General features: G+C 45.6%; 1 protein-coding gene across 1 annotated transcript in view; it reads left to right on the top strand.

Moving 5' to 3' along the window:
• LOC144805832 (uncharacterized) overlaps nucleotides 1–14,280 on the top strand; it is a 110,415-nt gene extending 96,135 nt beyond the window's left edge. The window contains exon 6 of the mRNA XM_078672311.1: nucleotides 14,128–14,280. Within this exon, the coding sequence (XP_078528437.1) occupies nucleotides 14,128–14,280 (153 nt within the window). The remainder of the gene's footprint in view (nucleotides 1–14,127) is intronic.
• Nucleotides 14,281–19,456: the final 5,176 nt, after the last annotated feature.

Below are 19,456 nucleotides of genomic sequence, written 5' to 3'. Positions count from 1 at the left end.
CTGTTCAAGCAGCCAAACTATGGAACTCTTTACCCCCCAACATAACATCCACTGACAACCACCGTATCTTCAGAAAACTACTCAAGAATTGTCTCTTCCCCACAAAAGCACCATACACAAAAAGGCATTTACAGCATATCTCACTGTAAATAAGCATTTATTTCACCATAGATATGTACCTATCATTGTATTGCTTTGTATGAACATGTACAATAATTATGTTGTTAATAAAGAAATGTAAAAATCATCTTTGGTCTACATGTACTTGCTTCCATTGTGCATCTATGTTCTTGGATCTGTGTGATATTTACTTTTCTCCTGAAAAAGCATATCCAATGCACTACCCTATTTCTCATCCTGTACCTCTATCAATATCTTTAATCTACATATACTTACCTCCTTTATGCATCTATATACTTTCAATGTACTTATGGATCTATACATTTATCACGTTCTTCTAATTAAGTATTTCCAATGCACTACCCTATTTCTCAGCATATACCTCTCTCAATATATCTTCTAGCCCAACTATCTGTCTCATCTCGGCTACTATTTCCAATGCGCTACCCTATCTCTCACCCTATACTGCTATCAATATATCCCCTACATCCACTCTCTCATTTATCCCAAACCCCATACCACTACTATGATCCCCAAAATAACCCTTTCTAGACTCTCTCCTACTCTACCCCTCCCTGCATCATCTGACATATTTTACTATACCGATTCCCAAAGCAAACCTTTCTAAACTCTTCCCTCTGACTCTTCCCCTCCAAAAACCCCCTCCTACTGCTATGACCTAAAAAAGAAATCCTTGACTATCCCACCACTATCCTTGTCATTCAAAATAACAGACTAACATGTTCACTTCTCAAATTCCATATTCCACTATACTAATTCACCACTAATCCTTTATGGGTTCCTGAGTAGCGTGCTACTTGCCAATGAAGCGTTTCAACACCCCATCAGGGTTAGAAACGTTATATAAATGCAAACCTTTTTTTCCTTTTCTACTCCTCCCCAACCCTTCTCAATCCAAATAACTGACTAACATAGCCACCACTCAAATTAATTTGCTGTTTCACCATACTAATTCAACACTAATCCTTATGGGTTCCGGAGTAGCATCCTACTCACCAAAAAAGCACTTCAAAACCCCATCAGGGGTAGCAAGCGCTATATAAATACCAACCTCTTTACCTCTTCTATCCCGCTGCCTACCCTTCTCTATCCAAATAAATGACTGACATATCCACCACTCAAATTAATTTCATGTTTCACAATACTAATTCAATGCTAATCCTTATGGGTTCCAGAGTAGTGTGCTACTCGCCAAAAAAGCACTTTAAAACCGCATTAGGGGTAGCAAGCGCTATATAAATTAAAACCTCTTTCCCTCTTCTATCCCCCCACCTACCCTCCTCTATCCAAATAACTGAATAATGTATGCACCACTCAAATTACTTCATATTTCACTATACTGATTTTCAACACTAATCCTTTATGGGTTCCAGAATAGCGTGCTAGTCGCCAGAAAAGCGTTTCAACACCCATCAGGGGTAAAAGGCGCTAAATGAATGCAAACCTTTCTTCCCCTTCTATCCCTCCACTATCCTTCTCACGCCTAGAAACCCTAACCGAATAGCATCAGTGTCACATTAGCTCTTCGTCCTACAGCAAAGTAACCAATGATTAGACAACTCAGAACATGCAACTTAGGTTACTCTCAAGAATCAAGAACACTCTTTTTTTTGTTATTCTCATACCAGTCCACAACATGGGTAAAAAAGAGACACTGTAAAGTTTAAAATGTTTATTTTAACAACGTGCTCTAAGATGCAGTATTTTTGCGTGCATAATCAGGGATAAGATTAAAAATAATACAAGCATCATTGTTACAATTCCATAAAACACAAAAGGGGAAATCATATTATAATGATGGTGGAAACAGGTCCTATAGTGCCTTGTATGCCACACCCCCTAGTGAGGAACTATGTTTTATAAAATAGATTAGGTCTCTTAGGCTTGTGAGGGGGACCCCATACCTCCAAGTGTTTCAAATCATGTATGCAGTGTTCACGTTTTTATTTTCACTCACCGACCTTGCCGTGATTGCATGCCCCAGTTCCCAGCAGCCTACCACTTCCTATCGGACTTTTTCAAGCAGACAAGGGACCTGCTGACCCTGAACCCAGTACCCCTACACTCAGACATACACACTGCTCAAACAACCGCACACTCACACACGAAAGCATAGCATGTACCCCAAACAAACCACTTCTGCACAGACATAGCACGCGCAAGCACACGGTACATCCTTTTTCTATTCTTGCACAGAACACAGGTTTAGACACTCAGAGATGACGTACAGCTCTTTCTCTATTAGACACACAAAGCACAAAGGCACTTTCGCTCAACCCCTCAAGTACGCTATAAGAGCACACTTACCTTCCCTCGCCCAGCACTCTGCATCGTATCTGCTCACATAAGATAGAGGACAAAAGCCCCCCTGCTCCTACTCCTCGCAAGGCACAGATGTAGGAAACAGTACTTCTGCTCATCTTTGGCACACGCAGCAGAGGTAAAAATAAGCCCAGGATCACACGTTTGTATTTTCACTCACCGACCTTGCCATGATTGCATGCCCTATTTCCTAGCAGCCTACCACTTCCTTTTGGACTTTTTCAGGCAGACAAGGGACCTGATGTGCTTATCTCGAGGTTTTTTTCTATACTAGCCAGAATGGTAAAATACTTGTCGGGAAGCAACCCTACCTGATGGATAGATGGTATTTATCACACCCGTTCAAATCTGATACCCAGGAGCCAAGCAGCTTTGACCTGCTGAAATCTATACTGGAGGGGGTTGGGGCTAGGGGAGGGGTAGTGTGGTCTTTAAACCAACTGGTAATTACAGGGTTTATTGAAATCCGACCCACTGAGGTTCCGTAAAAATCGTTACGACGTTTTGGGCACCGCCGAATATGGACGAATGGGGTATCAATGAACCGTAAATGACGAGTTGTGTAAGTGTACGCGTTTTCGCCATACTACTCAGAAGAGTTCCTTACAATTACAGGTTTCTTCAAATGGACGCTCGGGTTCCATTTTAGATACGGCACCCATTTTGTTTCTTGCCCTCACGTAGTCAGCGAACAGGCAACTGTCCGCATCGTGACCCCTTCTGTTCCCAAGCTTCACGGAAGAAGCATATGCCTTTTCATGCGTCTTTTATGAGTAGGGGGAGGACACTACTAAAGCAGTTGTCTCCGCTCGGAGGTGATCCTGCCGTGCCGGTCTATTGTTTCAGCCTCGCACGTGCTGGGATCAAGTCCTTTTAGGCTACGATTACGCATCCAATATTATCCTCACACTCCCTCTTTTGCGTTGTCTGACTTCCTCGCAGCTGTTCTTGTCTCTTTCTTTTGTTTATTTACAACTCAAGTGGAATGTACCTAATGGTGGGAAGATGTGCTTTTACAGTTGGAACTGGTGATGTTAATGTAATTATGTTCCGGTGCTCTGAATACATGAAAGCGATCCTTTGAACTTTACTGTGGGAAATGAGTTGTAACCTTTTGCTTACATATTGTGCAATGACAAAATCCTGTATAAAAGAGAGCGACTCACATATGCAAAGGGAGCAGACTCTCAGAACCTACACTCTGTTGTACTTCTTGTGACTTTTGCCTCCCTGCAGTAATAAACCCTGATCTTTGACGCACAAGGAAGTGTCCCGTGTCTCTGTCTTTAGTGCGCCAGAACAGGTATCCCACGAAGGTTCTAGGTGTTGTCCCCTGGCACCGCTGGGCCTTAAATAGCCCAGTCCTTCAGTTGGCGCCCAAAGTGGGGCGACATCGGCGGTACCGGTCCAAAGCCTGACGATTGTGAGGAACTTCGTGTGAAATCTCCGAGGAAAAGGTGCTCCTGACGGCTGCGACGGACCGATGCCCTGACTGTCGACCTGTTTTCGACGCCTGCCGTAGACCTTTCGTACAGCGAGACGATAGACGGGCCTTCCTGGTGACGCCATTGAAGCCCTCAGTTAAGTATTTGTGGGTCGCTCCCAGTCCTTAGTTGTTGTTACAGGTTGTTGAAGCTTTGTTGTTTGCATAATTCCAGTGCATTTGTGGTTCTTAGTTGTTGGTTCTTAGTTGTTATTTGACAATTGCAATTGCCAAAAACCGAGGGTTTTGTTTTTCACGAAGAATTAGTGCTTCGGTAACCCTTGAAGTTTGATACTAGGTTAGTGTACATGATGCCTAGCCATAGTGGTTTTCTCGGTTTCTTTAAATGTTGCAACAAGGATTCCCGGTTGGAGGACTCGTGTCCGATACCTCCAGTTGGAACTCCGATATATGAGCTCTATAGTCGACATGGTGTGGGCCCTATTATATATAATAAATATTGGGTCCGTTACACGAAAAAAGATGGTGTCCTTAGTTGACCACCGCACGAAAGTTTTGAACTTGCGATTTTAGATAATCTTGAAGCTAAATTGTTTAAAAAGAAAGCTAGGCCGGCTATGTTTGATTCCTTTCGGTTGTGGCGTAAAGAGGCCAAGCAGAAAGAAATCAAACAGTCTAAAAAGAATCGAAGAGACGGTATGGTCCCGATAATGCAAGTTGTACAACAATGTCAGCGAGATAAAGAAGAAAAAGAAATAGAAGTTTCTACTAGATTACATCATATGAGGATAGACAAATGTTATCCGGTTTTACCAACTAGTCAGGATAAGAAAGAAGAGGATTCAAAGGAGGATCCCTTGTTAGCATATTTGATGAAATCGCCGCCCCCTTATGCACAGGGTGCTACGGCCCCTGTAGTTCCTCCTGTAGTTCCGCCTGTTGTTCCTCCTGTTGTCCCTCCTGTTGTTCCGGCGGCTGCGGGTCAGCCAGTTGTTGGTCCTACGTTTGTCCCACCACCTGTCTCTATTCCTACTGCTCCTTTGCCTGTACCTTCTCAGCCTCTTGTCCCTGCCACCCCGACTATCTTGCCTGCTTCTGCTGTGTCTGCCTTCACTTCAAACGTTGTGGCTCCTGTTCTCCTTTCTCCTTCTGTTCGTAATCGTATCCCTAACACTGTTGCTACCCTTTATTCACCGCTTTTTGGTCAGTTATTTCCATCCGATACTTCTGAAAATCCCCAAAGACGGAGTCAGATCCCTAGTGGAAGGGAGAAAGAGACGTTAGTGACATTGGCACATAGGTGGATAAGACATCCTGCCAACTACCCTCCACGCATGGTTTTCGAGACGTTTTCTCAGTTTAATGAGCCTACACAGAGATTCGTGTTCGAAGAAATGTGTAACTTTTTGAGGGAACAATGGTATAATGACAATTTAGATACCGTACCGCCCGATATGATTGAACTTCAGAGTCAATTTTCGAACGGTATGATTGTAGGTGGCGATGTACGACGTGCCTTAGAGCGATTGTTATCCTTTAGATCCACAGTGCCTTCTCGTGTGTCATTTAATGATGACGACTTAGAAACTTGGAAAGCGGCTCCTGGTCAGTATCCTATGAGAGAAGTTCCGCCAGTATACATGCCAGGTGATCCTAATGCTAATCCTGTGGTTCCTCCATATTTCCAGAGAGTTTGGATACACCTCCCATGGAAGCGATCAGAAGTATTGCAGGTCAAACAGTCCTTGCCTGATCCACGCAAGAATCCGGCGGGTTACTATAAGTCGTTGTCTCAATTGGTAGATGCTACTATTATGAACCTCGCCGACATCGACATGCTGTTCGGTAATGTTGTACCACAGCCGGTTTGGGCGAAAATTTGTCAGGAAAATCATGCGAATGAGTTAGGCGGGGATTGGGCTGCAATAATAGCGGCTGATGGCCGACAAGTTGGTGGGGCTAAGCCTGAGCAGGTAATTTCGGATCTGCCCCAGAGAATAATTACGTTCATGAAAACGCTTATGCCGGCGATGAGGGTAAACTGGGATAAATTAGCAGCTTGTAAGCAGAAGAAGGACGAGAGTGTCTCTGATTTCTTTACTAGATTCGAAGAGGCATTTGTCGATCATAGTGGTCAGGATATGGGCACTGAGGGAGGCCAACGGTTGTTTGTTGACAAATTCGTGTTGAATTTGTTGCCTGAACTATGCAACAAATTGAAAAATTCAGAAAGTGCATGGGCTGTTTCAACCACTGCACAGATATTAGCAACGGCTCAATATTATGAGAATAGGGAAAAAGAAGAAAGTGATCGTGTAGATAAGAAAACGAAGGAGCTCAAAACAAAGGTTTTGTTGCAGCAAGCGTATCCTCCGCGTTCAAATCACACTGATTTGCAACAGCAATATAGACCACAATCACAATCCTCCAGAATACAGTCACGTCCTGACTCCTCTGACCTTAGATCTATGATTGGGTATAACCAGTGTGCATATTGTAGAAGAGAGGGACATATAAAATATGATTGTCCCGCTTTGCGTGACCGCCTTAATGGTGTGTCGGCACGAGGGGGTCGTGGTGGTCCTCAACAAGCATCTCGAGGTAGAGGTCGCGGTGCCTTTCAAAATCAGACTGAGCGCCCTACTACGTCCTCGGGCGCGAATAATTGTTTTGACCAGCGAAATGTAAGGTCCGATAAATCAGCGCAGTATTACGCGGATGACTATTACGTTGAACATGAGACTGTTGTAAACGACCGTTATTAGGACAGCCACCGACAGAGAGAGGGAGTAGTATCAGTTCCGGTTGATCAGAGTGGGCCTTACGTCGCAGTTGCTACATCTGGCGTAGTTGAGCCTTTTCTGCTGGACACTGGTGCGACGAAAAGTTCCATCATGCATTCAAAACTCCCTGGCGCACCTTTGTCCGGCTTAACAAATGTTTCCGTTGGATTCTCTGGCGCCCCTGTTAGCAATCCTGTATCTAGCCCTTTGCCCCTTGCAATTGGCCCTCGTGAACTGGAGGCTCCATTGATTCTATCTACTGGTTGTGGTGAGAATCTTTTGGGTCTGGATTTGCTGAAACGGTTATACGCGACTTTGTATTGCTCTCCTGAAGGAGTGGAGCTTACATTAGGTTGGAGAGTAATCTCTCCTATGTACTTGTCGATCGATAAATTCCCACCGGAATTGAGCTCCCTTCCTGCGTCTCTATGGGCCACAGGTCCCAATGACGTGGGTCTCTTGGACATCCCACCTTATATGATCAAGCTGAAACCAAATGTGCGATTGCCACGTATACCACAGTATCGTATCTCCATTGAGGGAGAACGGGCGCTATTAACGATTGTACACGATCTGATCGAAAAGGATGTCGTTGAAGAAACTCGGGGAAATGTGTGTAATAGTCCTGTGTTACCCATTTTAAAACGAACTGATCCATCTAAACCTCCTGTGTACCGTTTCATAATCGATTTGAGAGAAGTAAATAAAATCGTGATTCCACAATACCCCGTGGTCCCTGATATCACGACTTTGTTGACCCTGATTCCAGTGTCTGCCTCCTGGTTCACGGTGATCGACCTAAAGAATGCTTTCTTTAGTATCCCGATTGCTGAGGAAAGCAGAGATCTATTCGGATTCTCATTAGGTGGTCGCAGTTTTAGACTGAAACGCGCACCACAGGGCTATTGCGAGAGTCCGTCGATCTACAGTCAAGCCCGTAAAAGTCAACTTGATTCATTTATATTACCGGCAGGCGCAGCCTTGATTCAGTACATTGACGACCTGTTGGTCGCCGCTGATACCGAAGATATTTGTAGAACTGCTACAGTATCATTGTTGCGGCATTTATGTGACTTACATCACAAGGTGTCACCTTCCAAGCTGCAATATTGTTGCCAAGAAGTAACCTACTTAGGTCACTTATTGTCAAAAGAAGGGAGAAGGTTGACCCCAGAGAGAATTGCAGCGATTACCCGAATGACTGTGCCAAAAACTCAGAGAGATGTACGTGCCTTTCTAGGTATCACGTCATACTGCAGACAATGGATCCCAAATTTTTCACTATTGGCAAAACCATTGTTAGCTCTCACGTGCAAGGATGTTCCGACTCCTTTGCCATGGACTGAAGAGTGTCAAAAAGGTTTTTCTGAATTACGTGATGCGTTGTGTTCGGCTCCTGTGTTAGGTACTCCTGATTACAGTAAGCCGTTTACACTGTACGTTCACGAGAGGGATGGTTGTGCGTTGAGTGTTCTGGCGCAACAATTTGGTGACAAACAGCGCCCATGCGCATATTTTTCTTCGACCTTAGACCCAGTAGCTAGAACTTTGCCGAGTTGTTTAAGAGCAACAGCGGCAGCTGCGGCGTCCATTCGACAGTCCGCAGGTCTGGTCATGGATAATATGCTTACGGTGATGGTTCCGCATGCAGTTGACACTCTCTTGAACCGAACGAAAACTCAACATTTGACGAGCGCAAGGTTGTCTGGGTATGAGCTACGGATAAAACGGTGTAATGTGTTGAACCCAGCAACATTATTGCCGATCAATACGGATTTGAGTGATGTAGCACCACATGACTGTTATCTGAGAACCGAAGAGGAAACGAAAGGTCGTATTGACCTAAAAGATACTCCGTTGGTAGATCCCGATGGTACTTTGTATGTTGATGGTTCCTGTTTTAAGTTACCGAATGGTGATGTGACGACTGGGTATGCTGTAGTGACGTTGAGAACGGTTGTGGAATCTACGAGATTAAATCAGAACTCGGCTCAGGCAGCTGAGTTGGTCGCCTTGACGAGAGCGTGTGTGTTGTCCAGAGGAAAGCGGGTGAATGTGTTCACAGACAGCCAGTATGCTTTTGGTGTGGCACATAGTTTTGGGCGATTGTGGAAAGAAAGAGGATTCTTAACGTCGCATGGCACAAAGATTCAGCATGGACAGCTTGTGAATGACCTTTTAGATGCACTCACATTGCCTAAACAGGTGGCCATAATTAAATGTAGTGCGCATCGAAAAGTGACAGATGATGTTGGTCGTGGTAATGCGTTTGCAGATGAGACTGCTAAGGAGACAGCGAAAGATCTGACAAACCGAATGTATGTTACAAGGTCAGTGAGATGGCCTGCGGAAACTAGTATGTGTGAGGACACAGTGGAGAGTGTGAAGGAAATACAGAATGAGGCCACTGAAATGGAAAAGACTAAGTGGAAAGAAAGCACGGGAAAATTAGATGAGGATGGATGTTGGGTTGATTTGTCAGAGAAACAGAGATGGATGTTACCGGATGCATATGTGCTTGCTGTTGTTACAATGGCCCATGGCACAGCACATATTAACTCGAAGGGCATATTCAAGTTGTTGTCTCCTGTATGGAAGAATGATGGGATTACTAAGTGTGCAGAGAGAGTGGTTAAGAATTGCATGGTATGTTTGATGCATAATCCCGGTAAGGGCACCCACACTCCACCTGGTCATTTTGCCCCTCCTACATGTCCTTTCGAAGTTATCCAATTAGACTTCATCCACATGGAGAGATGCAATAATTTAAAGTATGTGCTGGTTGTGGTTTGGGCGTTCTCCAGATGGATTGAGGCTTACCCTCTTAAGGATAATACTGCCCTATCCACAGCTAAAATTCTGCTCAAAGAGTATTTCCCCAGGTACGGCATGCCTCGGATTGTATGGTCGGACAACGGAAGTGAGTTTGTGGGAAGCGTGATGAAGAATGTGTGTCGTGGTTTAGGAATATCCCAGAAATTTCATAGTGCTAATCATCCTCAGTCAGCGGATTTGGTGGAAGGATACAATGGCACCCTGAAACTAAAACTTGCTAAAATTCAGGCAACAACTGGTTTATCATGGCCTGACGCTTTGCCTCTAGCTCTCTTATCGACCAGGGCTACTGTACACTCTCGAGTAGGGCTTAGCCCATATGAGATTGTGTTCGGCCGTCCTGCGAACATTTGGGGGGTTCCGAGGCCTAGAGAATTGAACAGACTTGGATATCCAATGTTAATTGATTATCTATATGATCTGACTGCTAAATTGAGTTTGATTCATCAACAGGTCTTTGAGGCTCTGCCGTCACAAACAGAGGGTCCTGGTCATCGGCTCCAACCAGGGGACTGGGTCCTCACTAGAAATTTTGGACGAAAACGCCATCTTGAGCCGAGATTTGTGGGACCCTTCCAGGTGCTACTAACAACGAGGACGGCGGTTCGACTGGAGGGACGGAAACACTGGGTGCATGCCACCCACACCAAGAAGGTTCCGCTTCCTCTGCCGGCAGACACATGGATACGTAAAGGTTTTTCCTCGTCTGAAACTGATGTTCCCCAGCGCTTTGTCCCATTTAGCGAAGCTCAGACCATAGGGAACACTTCAGTTTTATCTGACACACCTGTTGATTCCTCTCAAACAATTTCCCTTCCTTCAACATTGGGGAATACAAGTACTGAACAATTGCCTGGGCAATCGAACACTCTTTCGCCATTCAATCCACTGTTTGAAGATCAGACTCGACCAGGAAGAAACCGATTCTTTCTTCGTACACGCAATAAAGATGAATAAATTGTTATCATTCTGATTTCAAAATATCCCCTCACATTCTGCCTTGACCATTGTGGACATTTTATTATGTATGTATTTCTTTTCCAGAACAGCCAGGAGACGTATATGAAATTGATTATTTAACTGATTAAAACCTGCCATCTGGGTTGGCCGTAGGGCTGCACGGGCACGTCCTTCTGTTTAGCAGTTATTGACATTAGGTCAATTTCTTTTGTCGATTACCGGGAACCCCTGGGAATTGATAATCGCTACCCAGAACGAAGTGCGTCAAGAACGTTGCGGACGGTTGTTAGAGGATGGAGTTCTCCAAGCTGACGAAGATAGAGGAAAAGACGGTGTAAAGATCTAAATTGTACAGCACATTTCGAACAAAGTGTTTTTTATTACAGGTTTTCACGTTGTTCCTAACTGTTTCTATGCTGCTGGTGGGTGGAGTATATTTTGGTTTTCTATCATTGCTGCCTTCTGCCTTCCCCACCTCTCCTTCTCATGATCTAAATTTCGTCTCTACTGTTTCTCCACATTCTTTTCACCTACTGCCTCAACATGAACAAGTCAGACGTGCGGAATTTAGAAACAATTCCTTTGTGCAACTTTTGCATCAGCATCAGTTGGTGGTAAATACTACAAACTGTTGGGTGTGTGGGCTAATGCCACATACAATGGACAGGGGTATCCCATACTTGGTCCTTCCGTACAGCCCCCAAGGGTCAGTTCGGGCATTCCAAACCATGTTCCGTAGTACACTAGATTCCTACCCCCATCGAGAGCCACGCTCAGCAAACTTTGGTCCTGGCCCGTATCACAAGTCTCTAATGATAGCTATTGCCGATCTAAATAGAGATATCTTCGATACGTCACTTATCCCAGAAGAGGAGGTGCAAACCTATAAGTACCTTAGTGAGGCTGAGTATAGTATATCAGTGGGTGATAGGCAGCTTAAAAGCTCATCTCCAATCTGGATTGTACCTCACCTAGGACACTTTTGTCTGCAAGGTCGTGGCCGAAATCCAAGAGCCCAGCTTGGGAAGAGTGCTTGTGTGGATACATACGTTCTACCGATGCTCTCTTCCCCTGTCTTTCTGACTGCCAAGGGTACCTATTTTGTATGTTATGACCGAGCATATACGTGGTTACCACATGACTTCTCAGGTACCTGCTATATTGCAAATCTCTTGCCCCCGACTTTCACTGTTGCTGCCGACTATCACAAAACCAGAGTTGTGAGAGGTGTCATTAGTAAAGAGGATACTTCCGGTCAAGAAGCAGGAGACTTCTTCAAGGGTTTTCCACCGTTTTGGGGCCCCATAGTCAATAGCAGAAATCTGAGACAGTTAACTCGTGTAGTAGAGTCAACTGCTAACATAACTGCAAGTGCCCTTGGTAACCTGACAGCAGAGCTTCAAGCGGATAGGCTTATGACGTTACAGAACCGTATGGTTCTAGACGTTGTACTAGCAGATAGAGGTGGTGTGTGTAAGGTCATCCATTCGAGCTGCTGCATTTTTATACCTGATAACGCTCCAACTGTCTATCAAGCCATCTCAAAGTTGCATAAAATCTCGGAGTCCATACACGAGGACGAAGGAGATTGGACGCTTCTAGGATGGTTTTGGGGTCTAATGTCGACTTGGGGTTGGAAGATTCTGATGATTATAGGGGTTGTCGTGACATTTGTGTTCACGTGTTGTCTTTGTGTACAGTGTGGTCCTGCCTTATGTGGCCTTTGTGCTACAACGTGTATAAGAAGGCCACCTGTTTCCAAGGAGACATTGATGGATAGAGTTATGTTCCAACAACATCTGAATGATCTGATGAATATCGAGATCGACTCCGACTTCGACTAGTTCTTGCCTACATGAGGGCAAAAGGAGCGTCTGAGGTTCCGTAAAAATCGTTACGACGTTTTGGGCACCGCCGAATATGGACGAATGGGGTATCGATGAACCGTAAATGACGAGTTGTGTAAGTGTACGCGTTTTCGCCATACTACTCAGAAGAGTTCCTTACAATTACAGGTTTCTTCAAATGGACGCTCGGGTTCCATTTTAGATACGGCACCCATTTTGTTTCTTGCCCTCACGTAGTCAGCGAACAGGCAACTGTCCGCATCGTGACCCCTTTTGTTCCCAAGCTTCACGGAAGAAGCATATGCCTTTTCATGCGTCTTTTATGAGTAGGGGGAGGACACTGCTAAAGCAGTTGTCTCCGCTCGGAGGTGATCCTGCCGTGCCGGTCTATTGTTTCAGCCTCGCACGTGCTGGGATCAAGTCCTTTTAGGCTACGATTACGCATCCAATATTATCCTCACACTCCCTCTTTTGTGTTGTCTGACTTCCTCGCAGCTGTTCTTGTCTCTTTCTTTTGTTTATTTACAACTCAAGTGAATGTACCTAATGGTGGGAAGATGTGCTTTTACAGTTGGAACTGGTGATGTTAATGTAATTATGTTCCGGTGCTCTGAATACATGAAAGCGATCCTTTGAACTTTACTGTGGGAAATGAGTTGTAACCTTTTGCTTACATATTGTGCAATGACAAAATCCTGTATAAAAGAGAGCGACTCACATATGCAAAGGGAGCAGACTCTCAGAACCTACACTCTGTTGTACTTCTTGTGACTTTTGCCTCCCTGCAGTAATAAACCCTGATCTTTGACGCACAAGGAAGTGTCCCGTGTCTCTGTCTTTAGTGCGCCAGAACAGGTATCCCACGAAGGTTCTAGGTGTTGTCCCCTGGCACCGCTGGGCCTTAAATAGCCCAGTCCTTCACCACATGTAAATGCAATCCCTGTGCGGCCTAAACAGAGTTTTAAAATTTCGAAGATTTGGCTTACCAAGCGCCTGGGGAGCGGAGGCAGCTCCGTGGTCTCTGCGTCGGAAAGAGAACAAGACCGCCTGCTCAGCGTCTCTTTCCTCTGTGTACGTCGCTGTACTGTACTGTGTCACTTAATGCAAGCCTTCGCCCTAATATGCCAATGACGTCACGTCATCGTAGCGCGACACACCCACACATGGGAGGTGACACAGTACTGTGTTGCGACACACACTTTGGAAAGCTCTGCCCTAACAAATCGTCAAAAAAAGAATAAAGAAGCAGAATTAAGGTTACATCATCCCTCCTAAGCGGTCCTATTAGATTTCTATACCTTACAAAACATTCTCACCTCAGAACCCATCCTTCGCAGTCACAATTTTACAAAACCTTTTATTCCCAAAACAGAAGCTTTGGGAGTTGGCTTAGGTACGACACTGTCCCAAAAAGATGAAAGAGGAGAGGAAAAACCCGTCCTATATATGGCTGCAAGCTATTTCCCCAAGGAAATAACGATGCTACAGTGGAGAAAGAAGCCTTAGCTATTAAATGCACTTCAATACTACTTGGAAGGACAGCCTTAGCTATTAAATGCACTTTGATACTACTTGGAAGGACAGCCATAGCTATTAAATGGACTTCGACACTACTTGGAAGGACAGCCTTAGCTAATAAATGCACTTCGATACTACTTGGAAGGGCAGGAAATTGCCCTACATACATACCATGCTCCTCTTGAAAGGTTGGCTCATAACAAGGGTAGAAACCCTCGCATACTAAGATGGTTCCTGGCCCTTCAGCCTTTTCATTTTAAAACGCAACACCTAACAGAAGGGGGGAGAACAAGAGAAAGACGCCAGCATGGAGGAGAGAGAGGAGCGAGACCAGCAAAACAAAGAGACATCAGAAAAGAAGCCTCGAGTCAGCGCCACACTGGAGGAGAAGAATCGTCAGGACCGCAGCAAGGCAGAAGAGATACACTAAGTGTAGTTCGCAACCGAATGGTAGACATTGCCAGAGATACGCAGCAGCTCAGGAGAGCTCTGAGCAAGGTGGGGCGCATCATTGTGGGTAGGGGAGTACCTGCATGAAGGGGAAAGGAGAAAAACTGGAGGCCCATGCATGTGTCTTAGAAAGTGCCAGTATACAAGTAGGGGGAGGATAATATGAAATTCTCCCTTAAGTTGGGCACAGGAACTGAGAGATCCAAAGCTTCTATTTTTTTAAATTGTTATTTCCTTCCCTACCCTTTCCTTTTGCACTCATCTGTGATGTTCTTAATAACCTTGGGCACTCCCTCCGGTCCACCATGACACTCCTTCCAGAGAGAAAAGATACACCGAGTGTTTAGAATCCTTCATCGTGGGTGACATGGTGACGGGAGATAATAGTGATAGAATAGAGAAGCGTACACCTCGCATTGTCCCTATTTATTTTGGAGGAGACTGCCAGTGGCACCATCCCTCAAGAAACCTGTGGAGAGAAAAAGGAAAGCATTACCACGCCTGTCAAAACCAAGAAGCCGCAGCCCTTACTCCATACCCTTTGAAAGTGTGTTTATCTATATTATTGATTCATAAAACTGTAGCAATATCCTAACACCCAAATAAAAGGCGAAATTCACAGAAGAACCAAGTAATCAAAGCCATATTTCCCTCCCACAATGCCTTTGGGAAAATTTTTGGTTGACAACATTTTAAAAGAGAGGTAGTCAGTCAGGTCAACCAAAAATGTTTTTCTCCTAATGGACGAATAAGGCTACAAAACAGATACAAAATTAAACACAATGAAGGGGTAGAAGGGACTGCAAAGGACTTATGGTATTGGTTGGGAATGTTATCTCATTCCTGCCATGCTGTACTGTTGTGGAATCTGCTAGTGTAAGACAACAGTGGGGATCCATGAACACTGTCTCCGTCTGTGAGCAGTTGGCCTGGCATATGCTGTCCACTATTCTAGTGGACACTTTGCACCAGTCCAAACGACCCTTATTGATGGTAGGTTTAAAGACAACCTTTATAGAAAGCTATCCTAGTGGTAGCTGTGGAGAGCAGCCTTCAGGCTAAGTCTTGAAGGAATGTAAAGCAGCTGGTTTTACCAGTCCATAATCTCATGAATGACCAAATGAAAGGAGAACCACACCAGGTATATATATAAAATATATATGCATTTATTCTAAACACATCCCTCTCGTCTCTTTATTAGGCTAGAAGCAAAAGTACAATACAGTAACTTAATTAGCACACAGTAAATTAGCACGGTGTACTTTTTGCCCTAGGGGCCTCACAAACCATATACTAAGAAAGTGGTATAAGAACCACAAGTGACATAGAAACAAGGCCTAGGGCCTGTAGAACTACTGGGCAACCAGGAACCACCCAAGGTAGGGACGCAGGAGACCCACGGGGGACGCGTGCAGTGTCTAAACACAGCTGCGAATCACCATTGACTTCTATGGAGAAAGTTGTGGTTCGAATTTTAAAGATTAAGGACACTTAGGCGTGGACTAGGAACAAACCCCTTTAGTACTGGACAGTTCGAGAGTCAAGGCCCATGGGAGCACCAAAGTACTTGTTTTACCTCACCCAGGGAAGCCGGGTGCCTAGATGTCTTTTCGTGTCTGGTTTCGTCGTCATTTCCTATGGAGAGCAGCAAAGAAGTGCTGCAGGCGACCAGATTAAAAGTGTCCAGATGCATTCAAGGGTGGATCGCAGATCGGGAGAACCTGAAAGCAGAGGGGACAGAGTCTGGGTCACTTGCCAGTGACCAGGAGGCAACAAGAAGAAGTCAGCCGATGTCGGGTAATTTCAGGTTCAGGAGGTGAAACTTGACTCTTCAGCCACGAGGATCAGGAGGCGTTGAGGACAACCAGGAGCTGGATTCGAGCTGTCCCACATTGGATGTAGAGTGCTGCGGTGTAGATATTCAGATTGGACCCAACAAGCCTTGGCAACATCAACTCACGCAGAATGAAAAGATTGGCTTCGGAGCAGACCAGCAAGGTCTGAGTGACTCACCCTTTGTAGGCTGGGTCATTGACAGCGATGAGTCCAGGATGGACCCCAGATTGCGTGTGTGGTCGGTGGGAGTCGGTGCAGCTCCCAGTGTGGCCGGCCTTCAGTAGTCGTCCCAGGCAGACGGGGTGCAGCCGAGGATGAGGACCTCCGTCTTGTCCGAGTTCAGTTTCAGGTGCCTGTTCTTCATCCATTCGGCGACGGCCTTCATTCCTTCATGGAGGTCGGTTTTGGCGATGGTGGGGGCCTTGATGAGAGAGAGGATCAGCTGGGTGTCTTTTGGCATATGAGATGATGTTGAGGCCGTGCGATAGGGCCATGTGGGCGAACTGTGCCATGTAGACATTGAAGAGTGTTGGGTTGAGGGATTATCCTTGGGGTACGCTGCAGATGATCTTGGTGGCTTTAGATTGGAACGGAGGGAGGCGGACACTTTGGTTTCTGCCGGTGAGGAAGGAGGTGGTCCAGTCCTGGGCTTTGTCATGGATCCCTGCGTTGTGTAGGCGTGTGCGTAGGGTGTGATGGCAGACGGTGTTAAGGCAGCCGAAAGGTCCAGGAGGATGAGGGCTGTGGTTTCTCTGTTGTCCAGCAGTGTCCTGATGTCATCGGTGGCAGTGATGAGGGCAGTTTCGGTGCTGTGGTTGCTGCGGAATCTGGATTGGGATGGGTCCAGGATGTTATTTTCCTCGAGGAAGAGGGTCAGTTGCCTGTTGACAATCTTCTCAATGACTTTCGCCAGGAAATGTGCCGGAAGTTTTTGAGGTCCTTGGGGTCCGCCTTGGGTTTCTTGAGTAGGGCGTTGATCTCGGCATGCTTCCAGCTGTCTGGGAAGGTGGCAGTCTGGAAGGTGTTGTTGATGATCCTGCGGAGATGGGGTGTGATGGTGGAGCTTGCTTTGTTGAAGATGTGGTGCGGGCAAGGGTCTGATGGTGAGCCGGAGTTTTTAAAAAAAAATTTTTTATTAACTGTACAATTAATTAAAATCTTTACAGTAAAAGAAGAGAATACAAAAAACTGTGTATGTAAGCTTCTTCGCTTGATAAAAGATGCACTGGTGTGCCAATTAAAAAAGAAAAAGCGAGTTAAAAAAGAAAGCAGAGTAAAGAAAGGGGGTGCGGCACCCCTATCTAAGTCCCATGTAGATGGCCTTTGTCCAACCATGTGTGCCTTGGTGTTAGTCTTGACGACGGACGTTTCTTTTATGGGAGGGCAATGTCAATGCTACGACGTAGCAATGTTACTTCAGCTATCGTTTGCTGCTTTCGGGCATTGAATTCCCAGGTGTTAAGATGTTTTCGTTATTGGCTGACTTGAGAAGGACATCCAACTTCCCAGAAAAGGCCAGGTGACCATAGGAGATCTCATGGAGAAGCTTTGCTCGTAGAGCATTCAGAATTGGGCTGGCAGATGGACTGATCAGGTTCTGACTTAGTTGTTTTAGCAAGTGTGATACCTTATTGGCTTTGGAGGCCTGATGATTTAGATGTATATTGGCCTTGGCCCGTTCCGAGAACTAAACCCCCAGGTAGTTGTAAGAGGCCACCAAGTTTATTTGAGTATTTCCCAGCTGCCACTGTGCTTGCCTTTTCCGCTGATAGGACCCAATGATAATGACCTTTGTTTTCCCTTGCTTGACAGCCAAGCTGTTGGCGATGTTGAATCTATTTAAAGCAGTTAGTGTTCTTTGTAGGCCGATCTTCGTGTGGTCCATTATAGCCGTGTCATCGGCATACTGTAGGACTGGTATCTTCACACCTCCTAGTCTGGGGGCTACTAGGCTGGCTCCTTTTAGGGCCTCCCCCAGGTCTGCTGTGTATAAATTAAAAAGAATGGGGGCCAGCACACACCCTTGTTTTAGCCCATTTTCTGTGCCTATCTTGGGAGAAACCGTCCGAGCGCTTGTTTTAACCCGCACCCAGGTGGCCTCATATAGTGACTTAATTGCCTTTAGAAGATTCAGTGGTATCCCCCACTTATCCAGTTTCCACCATAGGTGTTTTCTGTCCACTTTGTCGAAGGCGGTGCTATAGTCCACAAAGCAGCAGAATAGTGGTGGGTGGTTCTTCGAGGTTGCCTGGGTTGAGAGATGTGCTAGCACCAGGACATTGTCCATTGTGGACGCCTGGGACCTAAAACCAGTCTGGTACATAGGAATTATGTTTTCTTTTTCAGCCCATTTTTCTAAATCATTAAGTATTAGGCGTTCGTATGCCTTGGCCTCCAAGTCAAGCAGGGCAATGAGCCTATAGTTCGATGGTTCTAGACGGTCTCCTTTTTTAAAAATTGGAACCAATATAGAGCCCCTCCAGGAGTCAGGGGTTGTGGCAGACAAGAAAGTATGGTTAAAGAGCAGAGTTAAAAGAGTCGCCCAGAAGTCAGGTGCCTTTTTGAAGACCGGTGCTGGGATGCCGTTGGGCCCTGGGGCGCCGTCGTTCCTCATGCGCTTAATAGTTTTAATAACCTGTTGGGTTTTTATCCAGGTTGGTGTAATGTCCTCAGCAGCGGCCTGGGAGCTGTTACCCCTCGCGTTCCTTCCTGGGCTCGGGAATGTAGCTTCTGGATTTGTACTGATCTGGAGGACTTCCTCAGCTGGCTCTGCCTTGTCTGTTGATGGATCTTCATTCGTGGGATCTATTGCATATAACTGTTTCACGTGTTGGATCCAATCTTTTTCGGGTACCCCGTTTTCTCTCGTTGGTCCTCGATTGCTCAGCTGGTTGATGAATCACCAAAGTTGTGCTGAGTTCTTTTGTTTGAGGAGGGAGAAAACTTTAAGCCATTTGCTTTCCATGGTGGCTTTTTTGTATTCCCATAGCTTCTTCCTCAAGGAGGCCCTCAGTGCAGGTGTCAATGCCCCCTCTGTTTGACTACCCCCTCTTTTCTTTGCTACGAGCGCCTTGCGTAGAAGTTTTTTTTGTTCTCGTATATCCTGAGGGCAGGAGTTTCCAGTGCTAGGTTGCGCATTTGTCATTATATTTTGTGAATTGGGGTTCCCGAGTTTACTTTGTAGATCCTCAATGATTTGCTCCCATGCTGTTATGGGTGGTTCCTCTCTGTGCAGACTTTCTTCCTGTGCCTGGCCCAGCCAAGTTTGGAGTTTCTCTTCTGTCTTGTTTGACCACTTGATCCTCCGCGTAACGCTATGT

Source organism: Lissotriton helveticus, assembly GCF_964261635.1.
Source record: "Lissotriton helveticus chromosome 1_1 unlocalized genomic scaffold, aLisHel1.1 SUPER_1_unloc_29, whole genome shotgun sequence".
In the NCBI taxonomy this organism is placed as follows: domain Eukaryota; kingdom Metazoa; phylum Chordata; class Amphibia; order Caudata; family Salamandridae; genus Lissotriton; species Lissotriton helveticus.
This window is presented reverse-complemented; position numbering and strand designations above follow the sequence as displayed.